This window comes from Ambystoma mexicanum, chromosome 5p, assembly GCF_040938575.1.
Source record: "Ambystoma mexicanum isolate Mex_15411 chromosome 5p, UKY_AmexF1_1, whole genome shotgun sequence".
Taxonomy (NCBI): domain Eukaryota; kingdom Metazoa; phylum Chordata; class Amphibia; order Caudata; family Ambystomatidae; genus Ambystoma; species Ambystoma mexicanum.
This window is the reverse complement of record NC_090930.1, coordinates 1,358,229,180-1,358,242,159: the sequence shown is the minus strand read 5'-3', so window position 1 is coordinate 1,358,242,159 and position 12,980 is coordinate 1,358,229,180. Positions and strand designations below refer to the sequence as shown.

The window sequence follows — 12,980 nt, the reverse complement described above, 5'->3', positions numbered from 1 at the left end:
ATCTCTGTGTGGCCTCTACTTATCCTTGTACTCCTGCAAGGCAGAATCCAGTTGGCCACAATCAGTATGCCATTTTTGAAAGGGAGTCTCGTGCCATGTGGTGGCCATTTAAGCATTTTCCTTTAGCTTGGTTCATAAATCTCTCATGCATGTGCTCAAAACCAAAACTTGGAATCAGTTTTATGCCATACATCTAGATGGATACTGGACATAGTAGTGAGTATGTACCAAGCAATAAAAACTGTCTGGCGGTGTGTCTGTCAACTCCCTTCCTTCTGCGTTGATGTGTCTGGCGCTTGTGAGGGAGTACAGATTGTGCAAATAGATCCTGCCATTTGTAAGAAGGAATTGTTACATTTGGTGAGGGCGATGAGAGGTCGAGTTGAGTGTCAGAAGATCTGAAGGGGGATTGGTAGGGCATCACAGGAGATATCAAGGGCTACAACATAGCCTTGGATGAACTGGCTAAGCGTCCTTGGGGTGTCAGCAATGGTGAAATATTAATTTCACTGTTGACTTTAAGAGGAAGGTTGATTATTTTGTCATTCTTTTTATTATTTATTACTACATTACAGCTAATAGTAGCTTTTTGTGCATACCACAATGTCCAATATAAATTAAAAAGAATTAACATCCATCCTAAACACATTATAATAACGCAATAAAATAGTGTTGAGCATACTTACATAATTAGTTACGTTATTAGGATGTAGCAAGAATGATAACAAATTAAAATACAATCATAATCAGCTTATCAAAACAATAAATAAAAAATAGATTCAATCTTCATCCACAATTTGGTTAAGTGGTATATTGTCCCCTCCTCATTTCCCTCATAAAAACCAGACAATAATGTAGTAAAGAGAGAGATATTGGAATTCATGCCACAAGCCACTAACACATTGCTCTGTAATCAGTGCAGAGCCTCACATTCTAAATCAAGTGCATGGCAGTTTCCAAATAGTCATCCACAAATAGTGTGCATAGTCGTTGGTTCCTCGGTATTCCAATGCATCCTCCCATTACACGCAAAGAGGCAACCATGTTAAAGTTAATGCTCAAATATTGAAATATAACCCAATTACAGGTATAAGCTGTAAGATGGGAGCCAGGTCCACAGTGCTCATTGTAATGCAATACGTAGTCATTGGCTAAGTTTTTAGTTAACATATTTACCAGTGATTGCTCAATGTCCAGGTTATTGATGAACTTCTTATGAGCAGAGTTGAGTTGAGTAGATGGATAAGTTGCTGGTATGATTCTATTCCACGTGAAACAAGCACACAGATTCTTATGCAACTTTACAACAGTAAATTGCTGGTCTGCACAACCTCCATCGACATTAGTATAGCATTTGAATGTAGTAGGGACTCGGGAAGGGTGTGTATCACTTTTAGGTACAAATTCAATTTACCTACCAACCAAGAGCGAAGTATAGAAGACATTTGTGGTTCAAGAAAAATCAATTCAACAGGGGTAGCAGTGGGTAACTTAAAGGTGCTTTTTAAGCAACAGTTCCCCATTTAAGCCAAGCTAGTTTAGCTTTTAGATCCCATATCTCAGCAGCATATGACTTTGTTAAATGCGGGACACCAAGTAAGAGGTTTTGTGGGAAGCTTGCTTGCATGACAAGTATGGATGGAGCGGTGGAAGACCTCCTGAATGAATGTGCCCCGTGCGTTTTAAGTGAAGTGCATGTACACCCGGCGGACCAGTCGAGGTTCCAGATAGAATGTGGAAGACAGTTGCCATCAATTTTGTGGGACCCTTGGATGTATTTGGCAGGAGATGCCAGTATCTGACTCTGGTATATACTAGATCAGGGTCCTATCCCCAGTCTGTATTCACAGCTTGCTATGAATTCATCCTCCTTTTCATGCATTTAAAGCTACAGTGACCGTGCTTACCTTTTCAGAATCACACATATCTGTGGAGGCGTGCTTGCACGTGTTTGCTTTCTGTTTTATAGCCCTCTTTTCCTTCCTCCTCTCGGTGTATTGTTTTGGGCAATTGTTAGGGCCTTTGTTTATTGCTGCGTCATTCAAGAAGTTCAATGCAAGGCGAATCAGCACATGGCGACACAGGTTTGCTTTTATCGATCTTTTTCTGTTCATATTTTCTTTTTTTCCTAAACGTCTAATAAAGATGCAGGGAATTATGATGAAAGCTCTTACTACACAAACTGAAAATTGAATGTTCACAGGATCACTTTAATTTTACGAGTGACCACATAAATATAGACAGTATACTTTTTTAAGTTCAAACATGACTAGAGTGTACTAACGGTGCCACCCCACTTACCCCCACAGTGTAAAGATCAGCCGGTGCCAGCCTCATGCTTGAATATGTCAAGATCTGAGATGCAAGCACCACGTGACCTGATAGAGGCGTTCTCTGAGACATGCGTACCATTGAGCTTGGTGAACATGTGCTCTAGAAATCAGCCCTATATATGTTGTAAAAATAAAAGTATACCATCTATGATATGACCGTGCACTAATATTTTCGCCACAGATTATTGTTTCAACACATGGCATACAGTGGGCCTTTGTATGTGTTTTGTGTAGTTGTAAGAATTGATTAAGATAACACAGGCAATAGGTTTAAGTCAATGTTGCCCTGTGCTATTTTAGCATAAGACCAGAAGTAAAAAGTCATTTGTCATAATATTTGCTAAACCGCATAGCTCCTTTGTACGTGGGGTTCTACATAATAAGTTTTACTATTGCCATATTTGGCTGTACTCAACGTGTAGGCATGACAAGGCTCAGTCGTCTTTCAAATCAATGACCTTCTGGTTGACCACAGATCAGAGAAGCCAGCGCATACTCTGTCTGAGTAAAACAACGGGCGGCGCACCATTAACGTATGTATACAAACTTTAATGTCCTTTGGTTGCCCAACAATTGGGGTTCACAAAGGAGGCAGGAAAGGAGGTACTCAGACAAGACACGTAGTAACGGACACTGGATCCCCCACAACCACATAACCAGCTCCCTTCAATACCCTGGCCAACGGTCAACCTTGGAACCCAGAAGACACACACGTTCCACAAGAATCCTGACATCATCTGGAACGCATACACGTGCAGCACATTCCGACACTTCTCCCACCATTAGCAAAACCACATACAGCAGAACGACATGCAAGTAATGACCAGCACAACCGGCACACACCATACACACCCCATACATCTCCCACCAAGCGGCACACATGGCAGGAAACACACTGAAGCCCATAGGAAAGAACAGAGGTAACCAATGCGACAACCAAAAACTGGACTCCTCAAAATGCCAGGGCTCCCACTCCTTGACAGAAAGGTGCAGACCAACGATGGTCCCCTAAATCCAATGCTGTGAACTAAATCCAGATAAAGCTAAAACTCAACACTCCATTCCCTCCTACACCAAAACAGAACAGGAACGCAAAGCCCACTGAAGTACAAAAAGGACACAGTAACGCCCACTGCACCACATCACCTGACAGGAACACAGCGAAAAGAAGCGAAACAAAAAAAAAACTGCAAACTGCCTCTCCTGTACTGCCCCCCAGGATGTCAGACCTGCCACGCCCAAGCACAAACCATGCCTACTGAGAGCATTCTAACCACATTATCAACCTGGCCTTAAAAATAAAATAAGATTCCTTCCACTCTGGACTGCCCTCCAGAGCCACAGGCTTGCCACACCTGAGCACAGACCACAATTCGCACCCTGCGAAAAACAACCAAACACACCAATCCCGTCGGACCTCCAAAAACACCCATAGTACACTACCAGAAATCCAACATCCACAACCTCAGCATTGACTCAACACTGCACCTTAGAATCCAACTGGCATTTTGCCCCTTTCCAAAAACAACCCCTGGGACAAAATCAAAAACTCCAACACCCTAAACGCAAAATCCATAAGCGCCCAGAGTGAAAACCCCCAAAACACTATGCACAACAGGCATAGTCACCAACCCACCGCACTTAGTCACCACGTAACAGAACCCGGCTAGTATACTGCAGCAGACCCAAATTATAGCAAATTGCAAACCTCCACCTAACGCATAGGCTGTAAACCAACAGCCAATGTAAACGGCAGTAACAATGGACCTGAAAACAATGGAACCTACCCGGCATTCCATGACCAACCGCAACCAACGGTCACCACCCCACAATGGTCACACAGACCCAAAAATGTAATCAACATTTAAAGACATCAACGCTAACATCCCTGGACATTCCTCAATCCTACACAAACACTATACCCATAGCTCACCACTTGCCATGTAAGTAAAACTAGTGGACCACCACCCCGGCGCTAAAAATACCAACTTCCCGGAAAGTACACTAACTCTGTGCACCTCCACGCCTCCACGCACAGCTGACCCCACACTGTGCCTACAAATTCATGGAAAGTACAATAACCCAAACACCTCCACACCTCCAACGTACAGCTGACCCCAAACTGAGCCACAGCTTTCACACCCCGGGAGACTCACGTCTCCCAGCAGCACACAGAGGCACCCTAACACACCATCCCACATTACCAACAAATATCTGCAATATTCGCACACTGGTCAGATAACCCCCCATAAACTGCATGTAAACCATACCAAAAACATATTGGAGAAAAGCCACCCTCCTCATGACATGCGACTTTCAAGGAATGCAGAAAATGCTGTTGCTAAACAGCAACTGTTACCCCAAATCCTTAATGAAGACTCCCAACTCCTACTCCTTCATGCTGTTCCACTTACGAAGCAGTAAGTTGGTTACCATTTTGTGCAAACCACCAACCCTGCACCCTAATATACAGATAACATTAGGAATGAAAACGTCCACCAATAAAAGAGGTAAACCATCAGTGTCCTTAACCAAAACCAGAACACAACCCCCGCACCCTCATGTCCAAATCCCATTTAAGAGAACCTAAGCGTCCACCTGTAAGAAAAATAAACACCAGTGTCCATATTCAGAACATTCCAACCCCACACCCTCAAGTCCATGAAAAGTCTAACCCAGGGACAACCTAAACCCCTTCAAGTCACAGAAAAAGGGCAACAACATATCTGCACCGAAAGACACAACAATGGCCCTGACACTTAGACCCCTATAACCACCCGGGAGCTCACGGATACCCCAAAAAACAAAGGACACAGCATAAACACACACAAACAGGCCCAACAAACTCCTACCTCTACCTGTGGCTGCTAACCAAAATCACATCTTCCAGGCTCCAAAAATCCTCCTAAAACGTGATCAAAATAACTTCAGATATCAGCTATGCTTCCCGGACCGTGGAAACAGCACTCTCCCTCCTTGCTCTCCTCCGCTTCCTGATACAGCCGCGAATCGGCACGTACAACCCTCTCAGCCACCGTACTAAAAGGAACCACCTCCAACGCACAATGAGCAAGGCAACGGCCACAGGTACACCAACAGCCCTTCACGTGGGCCAATGCCAAGACTGCGTGCTCCGGTGACATCACCATACTGCCAGGAAACTCAGGCAAAGTGAGTGGGCCGTCCCTCAGCAACTCACTCCCATTGGTGTGCCTGCATAATGGAAAATCAGGGGAACTCCTCCTGCCCATGTCCACGTTTATGTCCATGGAACTCGTCCCGCCCATTTCCATGCCAAGCTCCTTGCCCCTAAAGCTACGAGGCCTCCAAAGTTCACAGACACCCTGGCGCTTGCCTACCGTATCAGTCATATACACCCGCACTTTCAGAGAAAACGGAGATGACGGACCAGAACTACAGTCTGCTCAGATCTATGGCAACCGCTGCAAACGCTCTGCAGCAGATGTCCACTTCTGCCAGCTGGGGTCTCAAAAGCGAGAACCACTTGTGGCAGACTGGCATATCAGGTAAACTCCACCGGGATGCAGCACCACCCGGAGACGGAACACAGTTCCCCGTCCCCTCCGATGAAACTGGTGTTGGTGCGCACAGCTCCCTGCGCTGACCACAGCTACCGCAACACCACACCTAGTGCCCTTCGACCTCTGTGGTAGGTGAAAAGCTGGTTTCACTTCCTAGTAGATGGAGCGGTGGCTGCGAGGAAGAAGATGTCAACGGGGGCAGTGTCCGTGTTCCGCTCTGCTGCACCCCCCTCAGCAGTTCCTTATCCTTTGGCGTCTCCAGTGAAATAACGGGCGCTGCACCGTTAGCATATGTATACAAACTTTAAAGTCCTTTGGTTGCCCAACACTTGGGGTTCATGAAGGAGGCAGGAAAGGCAGGTACTCAGACAAGACACGTAGTAACGGACACTGGATCCCCACACCCACATCACAAGCTCCCTTCAATACCCTGGCCAACGGTCAACCTTGGAACCCGGAAGACACACACATTCCACAAGAATCCTGACATCATGGTGTACGCACCGCACATTACGACACTGAGCAGCTACCTGAAAGGTTTTACATTAGCTGCAAAAGTCTGGACATGAAACACGCAGTTTTCTCGTTGCTGTAAATTAGATTCTCGTGTGAGGTGCCCTCCTTGCTTTCGGATGCTCAGCTTGCGTTTTTATATTATCCCAAACGTCTAGGCATGACTGGAGTCGAGTCCCACCCTAGAACATAGAAGTCTAACGCTACTTTTCAGCACTCAGTATCATCTATTCCCATAATTATCCCCTTCCCTTTCCCACGCCCACCGTCTCCCTCATTCAGCCTCTGTAATGTGCACCCTTCACGGTAATGGTCACGTGTGCTCCTCCCTCATCACAATACACTATGGGCCGGATTTACAAATGTGTTTTTCAGCGGGGAAAATAGCAATGAAAAACGCTCTGTAAATCAGGCCCTATATGCCATCCTTCACACCTCCTCCTCCAGCCGCCACTCCGGCACAAATGCACACGCTGCACTGCTTCCTAGCCGTGTGCTGTCGATCCCTTTCATCTTCGCTCTCTCTCTCTCGCTCGCCCTCCCTCTCTCTCTCTCTCGCTCTCTCTGTCGCTACCTGCTCCTCCTCCTGAGCTCAACCTAAAATGGCATCACAACAGGGCAAAGCAGGTTGCATGTATTGTTTGTTCATGTTTGCGACACAAATAAACGAGACGCTGTGCAAGAAGTAACGGAAGGGGACGCAGGGCAGGAGGGATTGGAAAATTGTAGACTCCGCTGGCCTGGCTAGGGGGAGGGTCCTTTTGTGATGAAATGTTGCATAAATAATGCCGGTGGGGGTCTAAATTCACTGTTTCCATGGAGACCTTTGTGCCTGGCTGAACTCCATTCTGGTCTGTTCCAAGACTGCAGCCACTGTGTGCCCGTGGTATCTTCGATCGATATCATTTGACGGGCTTTCGCCAGGATGGCTGGATGCTGAAGCTGCACGAGCAGCGCCTTTTCTGTCTATCGCGGTTTTTTGTTGGGGTTTTCTTTTATGCTGTGCGCGCTATAGTGGATCGCTGGAAGCGCGCTGTCGGAGCATCGGCGGCGCTGGGAAAGGAGGGGTTCCCCTCAACACTTCATCCGTGTCCCCTGACCTGGTCCGCCCGCCTGGGCTGGATTCCGTTCCATTTTTTGGAGGCAGAAGTTTTTCCGGATTGCTTACTTGTGAAGTCTGCAGAACAGGTAACCCCGTAACCTGTTATTGATGTAGCGCTCTCCCGCTGTCCGCAGCAATGCAGGGCTTTGACATGTAGTGAAACGTATTAACAAAGTTTCCGGAGTTGCTGGTTACACTCAGCTGTTGTGTCTGGACGTTCAGGAGAGGCGGGACAAATATTCCTCACAAATACCAATAAAATAGCCGAGAAATTAAAATAGTGCTTTTATGACACTGTTACGTAAAAAAGTGAAACACACACTGAGGAGCTTTCATCAAAGCTTAGTCAAGTGCTTGTGCAATATATATATTTATTAATGTGGTTATTGATGGCCTTCGTGTTTTTTTTTTACTTGTTTCAAGGCGAGCAAAGTGTGTGCCCGTAATATTTGTTGATGAGGCATTAGCTCGCACATCTCATCGCCAATGGAAGTCATTCATGGCGTGGTGCGTTCACTTCCGGAGGAAATCGATAATCTCCTCCAGCTCAGAGCTCAGATTGCCATTCATTTAGTGAAATCGAGTGAATAATTCATATCCCTTTAACAGGCTTGTGTTTGTGGACTAAATAGTGTTTCCGCTACCCGAAAACCTGCGCCAATAAAGTTTTCCTTACACTAAATTGTTAAGCTCTGGTGGAGAAAAATGTGTGCATGCTGTAATAAAATAAGGCCCTAAAATGAAGCACTTGCGCTCCTCGGGGGCAATCATATACACCCCCTGCAATGCATGACGGGAGATGAGGGCTGCATGCATGCCCCCACCCACGAGCTCCTTCACTCGAATGGGTCACCCGGCTCAAAAGTGTTGTCAAGTTGTACTCGGTCTGCTTCTCATGAGTGGATACGGTGCTTTTTTTAAAATTAAAAGTTGTGATGATGTATGTCAGTCTGTAGAATGGCCCTATAGAACGAAGGAGGACTCATTATCGCTGCATAAATACATACTATCAGGTTATTTCCAAAAGCAAATAAGGCTATTAGCAAATAGTACCAGTGGCAGCACTGGTTTTTGAGTTGTGGTGAAGTTCAACACGTTAGTGCTCAAAACGTGTTAGTAAATGTAATACATAAATATAATCGGTTGTCTTTGTAAGGTCAGCATTTTAATTGTAAACGTGGGGGAGTTGGAACAGTTTTAGCATCTGCTTTCTTCCGGGTCAGTGTTAAAGTCAACAGATTTTCTTTGTAAAAGTGACAGCGTTGTTCCGTCTTTTAGTTTTCTCTTTGTGGTGTTCAATTCTGTTGGCGTTCCTTGTTGAATGAACTCTTGCTGGTAAATTGCATTGCTGTTTCTTGAATGCAGAGAACGTTTTCTGTATGCCTGTCTAGAATGCAGCCAATGGACTTCCAACATTCTAATGACTTCCATGTTCCAACATGCTTTACTATTCTGAAGGTTGTTGCATTAAGACACCCTAACATCACCAGGCTGTGGCTAGAAGTTGTAATTGTTTAACTATTTTCAAAGGATGGAGCGCTGAGTCTCCCTAGCCTCATTTGGATCTGGCGGGTCTAGCTGTACCACTTTTTCAAAGCTCTGGTTCCATTTAACTCTACCCTACCATCTAACCATTTCGTAGATAGTGGTGGCATGCACGTATTGTTTACCATTCAAACGAGTGTAGAGTATATTGACGCGCTTATCTACACCATTTAGTTTTTGGGGGAAAAGAGTGGTGCTCTACTTCAAGTAGGTCATTCAACTTTATGGAGTTCAGGAGTCCCGGCGGAAACCTGTTGTTGATGATAGTTATGACGCAAGTGCAGGTCAGAGTCTAAAGAGCAAAAGTCAACAGTAAGCAGCTGGTACATCATTTGGATACACAGAGGTTGAACGTGCCATGCAACAGTTAAGGTTGGGAGGTTCATAAAAAGTTACCAATAGGGCCGAAAACTTCTGAATTGTAATATGCTAAGAGATATGTGAACAGCGTGGATTTATTTACTAGAATTAGGCGTGTTATTTCTTCGGTCTGCAGATGAACGTGCAATGACAAGGGTATTTCACCCACTTGGAGATGGTTCCAGCTTCCCAATTCAGCTCCCAGAATAATGCAATGCTTGTCCCTCCATACCGATGCTCAACAGCGTTGTCTCTATTTGGAGTCTGCTGTAAAAACACAGTACTTTTGTTTGGCTTCTCTGTCAGAAATGTATTTGTTATTGCTTCGTATTTTATGGTAATCCAGTATTCTTCAATTCCTTACGGCACCAAAATCCTGATCTCCAGAGAGTAAGACGTTCACTAGTTTGCCAGCCAGGCCACTGCCTCTCCTCCCCCCGTTGGAACCCTAGCTATGAGTCTCAATGACTGAACCACTTTCCCTGTCCTGCTGATACAAGGAATACGGTGCTTGAAGGAGTTCTTGACAGATGCCCCCTCAGCCTATTCCCCTTAGTGAATCCACATTTGGGATGAAACTAAACCGAGCCTTACTTTGCCATCCTCTGTGTAAATGATAAGGTCAGAGAAGGACGTTAGTGTTGAGGAATAGTCCGCAATATTCCTATGAATGTTCGTCATTTCACCCTTCAGTGCACGCTCAGGGAATGTATCCATTTGGATGTGCCTTTTTCCTTCCCTTTACATAGTAACTTGATGGGAACCCAATCGCTCGAGCGCCCCCGTCCCCTGCTACTAACATGCATCATAAAGGGAGCCGACTGTAAGATCTGCACAAAATAACATTGTAGTGCTAAAAAGGAAACACACACGATAGTGTTTCTTGATGGATCATTCGCATACATATTGAGCTGATATTCAAGTGCAACTTTCTTTGAAACATGAATCCATTAAACTGTGCATCACATACATGAGGGAGCGGCTTCTAGTAAAATAAATCCTTCGCCTGTTCACCCCATTGCTGCAATCTTAGGAAGTGGCAGATTTGCAACATGGGTTCCACATGCAAGAATTGCGAGAGGATCCCTGGCTCGGGGGAATCTGGGAGTGGTGGGGCGGAGGGTGGACGGCGGAATAGGCTTTGAGTGGCCAGAGCTTGCAGGGCCTAAGGTGAAACAGTTATGATTTTAGGGATAAATGTTACAACTTTCATTTTTATTCTTTAATATCTGTTAGACCTGGCCATCTGACCACTTGTCTTCTCACCAAGACGTGGCGATGATAGAATCATAAATGGCTAGTGCTGATTGCCAATCAAGACTGCAAATAAGTATCACAAAAAGTCTTTGATCTCACAATTTATTTAACTGAAAAACATTAACAGCAAAAACATGTTGGACACTTCATATGGTTCAAAGCACATAGGGGCATATGAGCTGTGCTGCATTGTTCCAAGCTGTATTATGTGAGTAAATGTGCGAGTTAAAGGGGGCAGCTACATGTGTCTTGGGCGGTATGGCTGCCCACACCTCCATAGTTCTAGTACACAAAAACACATTTCCAAGATTCATGCATACCCACAAACCTACTACAAATTTACAGCATTTAAATTATTCATCTTTGTAAATGGGTTGAATTGCATATAATGTTATTTTACAAAAATAAAAAGCGAATTGCAGGCAGTAGACGGCCAATGTTAGTACTTACATGCTGTTGGGACCCCTGCATAACTTTTTTCTCTTTTGCAAAATGAGTGCAAAGTAAAGCGTAAAACGGGTGTCAATCACTTTTGGTCATAACAATTTGTTATGTTATGTTGATTTATACCGCACACAGCTACCATTTGCATCATCCCCAGGCACTAACCTGGCTCTGTGAAAGTGTGTGCGGTAGGATAGAGTTGTGCTCTTCTGTTGGTGCTTGCAGAACCAGGAGAAACTGGCGGCTGTGCGTGTCAGCTTTCTGAGTGTGCTTTGATTGTGTGCACTGCTTATTGTGTACAGAGGGGCAACGTCCAGTATTTCAGTTGTTTGTTATTTGCGGCAGCTTGTTCTTATGGTGAATGTGTAGCTTGTGTGTTTTTGTGTAGTAAGGGGAGCCCATATGGGCATGTGTGGTACGTGGGAGGTATGCAGGATAGGAGCGAGGAGGAGGGGTATTTATTAGTTAGTAGTGAGTGGTTCTTTTATTTTGAGTTCAAGTATCCGTACTGTCCCATGATTGCCTTGGGTCTGGGTATAAGTTCGGGTACTAGCTAAATTGAAGATTTATGTTCAGGAAACTATTGGGCATGAAGGGGGTGGGAGGTACGGCAAGGACAAATATCCAAGTCTAGGTAAGTACCTTGTTAAAGTCCCTATTCTGAAGTACATAAACATTTGAAAAGCTCTCCCATAGGAATATTTTGTAAAATAAAATGCAAATGCCACCTACAAATAATGCTTTGCAGTTGGCATTTACAACGTATGCTATGGAATTCACTGCAGGAGGATGCCACAGGAATCCATTGGTTGCCCGCCTGCAAGAAATTCTCATGAAGGCAGAGTGGAAAGAATGAGAATGAGGAGGAAACAGATTCTTGACCCTGTCTCCTTCTCTGCCTGCAAAACAATTTCAAAATGACATAGAGCGGTAAACCATGGCATAATTCGCTTTACGTCTTGGATTTTTAAACCTTGGTTTACCACTCAGGGTCACTGAAAATGACCCTAAAGTGCTTCAATTCTTGATATGTCTTTATTGGGGAAACTCAATGCCTATAACTTTTACATGTAAGTTATGATATTTATATGATTTAGGTCTGCAAACAGTTTGGTTTAAACAAAATACAACCAACAGTTTGGTTAGATGTACAGAAAGATGTACAGAGCATTTGGTAATGAAACAGACAAAAAATATATATAATACATATATTACACAGCCTGCGTTAGCGGCCGTGGAGTTATGGTTAAGTTATTCAACCCATAGGAAGAGCACTTTCTGCGCGGCTTATAGCTTTGCCCCTCCGGACGAATCTTCACCAAACTTTGTAAAAAAAAGTATACGGCCCCCTCAGATATATTTTGTGAAGTTTGGTGAGGTTTCGTCGGGGGAGGGGGCAAAGTTATAGGGGAGATCCCAAAATGTGTGGTTTTCCTCATAGACGAAATGGAAAGCAAAGTTTCTTACGCCTGCAGCCCAAACTGCTGGATGGATTTTCACCAAATTTGCTGCAGGAGCGACGGCTTGGTCCCGAAATCGTGTCTTTGTAAATTAGGTGTAAATCCATCCAGGAGTTTTTGAAACAATAGCCAAAATGTAGGTAAAAAAAATGGTCATATCTGGGTTTGGTCCGCGGACTCACTTCCCTATTAAGTCCGCGGACTTCCTCTTGGATGAATCCGGCCCCACCATGATGTCCGCCGGCATCGGACTTGCCCGCTGATTGGATGGTGAAAGATGTGAGCTGCGTCAGATATTTTGAAACAGTCGCCATGTTGGATGCAGGGACAGCCGCTGTTGTCCGCAGACATCGCAGTAAAAACACATTAAAAACACAACATTGCACTTTTACAAAATAATGAAACAATTTCTGGGGAGGTGAGC

General features: G+C 44.7%; 1 protein-coding gene across 20 annotated transcripts in view; it reads left to right on the top strand.

Moving 5' to 3' along the window:
• Positions 1–12,980, top strand: part of CTNND2 (catenin delta 2) — a 3,553,726-nt gene that overhangs the window by 1,112,264 nt on the left and 2,428,482 nt on the right. For 6 of the 20 annotated variants that reach the window (XM_069613771.1, XM_069613764.1, XM_069613761.1 and 3 more), the window contains exon 1: positions 7,216–7,576. The exons of 4 other annotated variants lie outside the window; for them this stretch is intronic. In XM_069613771.1, the coding sequence (XP_069469872.1) occupies positions 7,322–7,576 (255 nt within the window). In that variant the 5' untranslated portion in view covers positions 7,216–7,321. Of the gene's footprint in view, positions 1–7,213; positions 7,577–12,980 lie in introns of those variants that run through there. 10 more of the 20 variants (XM_069613762.1, XM_069613758.1, XM_069613757.1 and 7 more) reach the window with 5 other exon arrangements.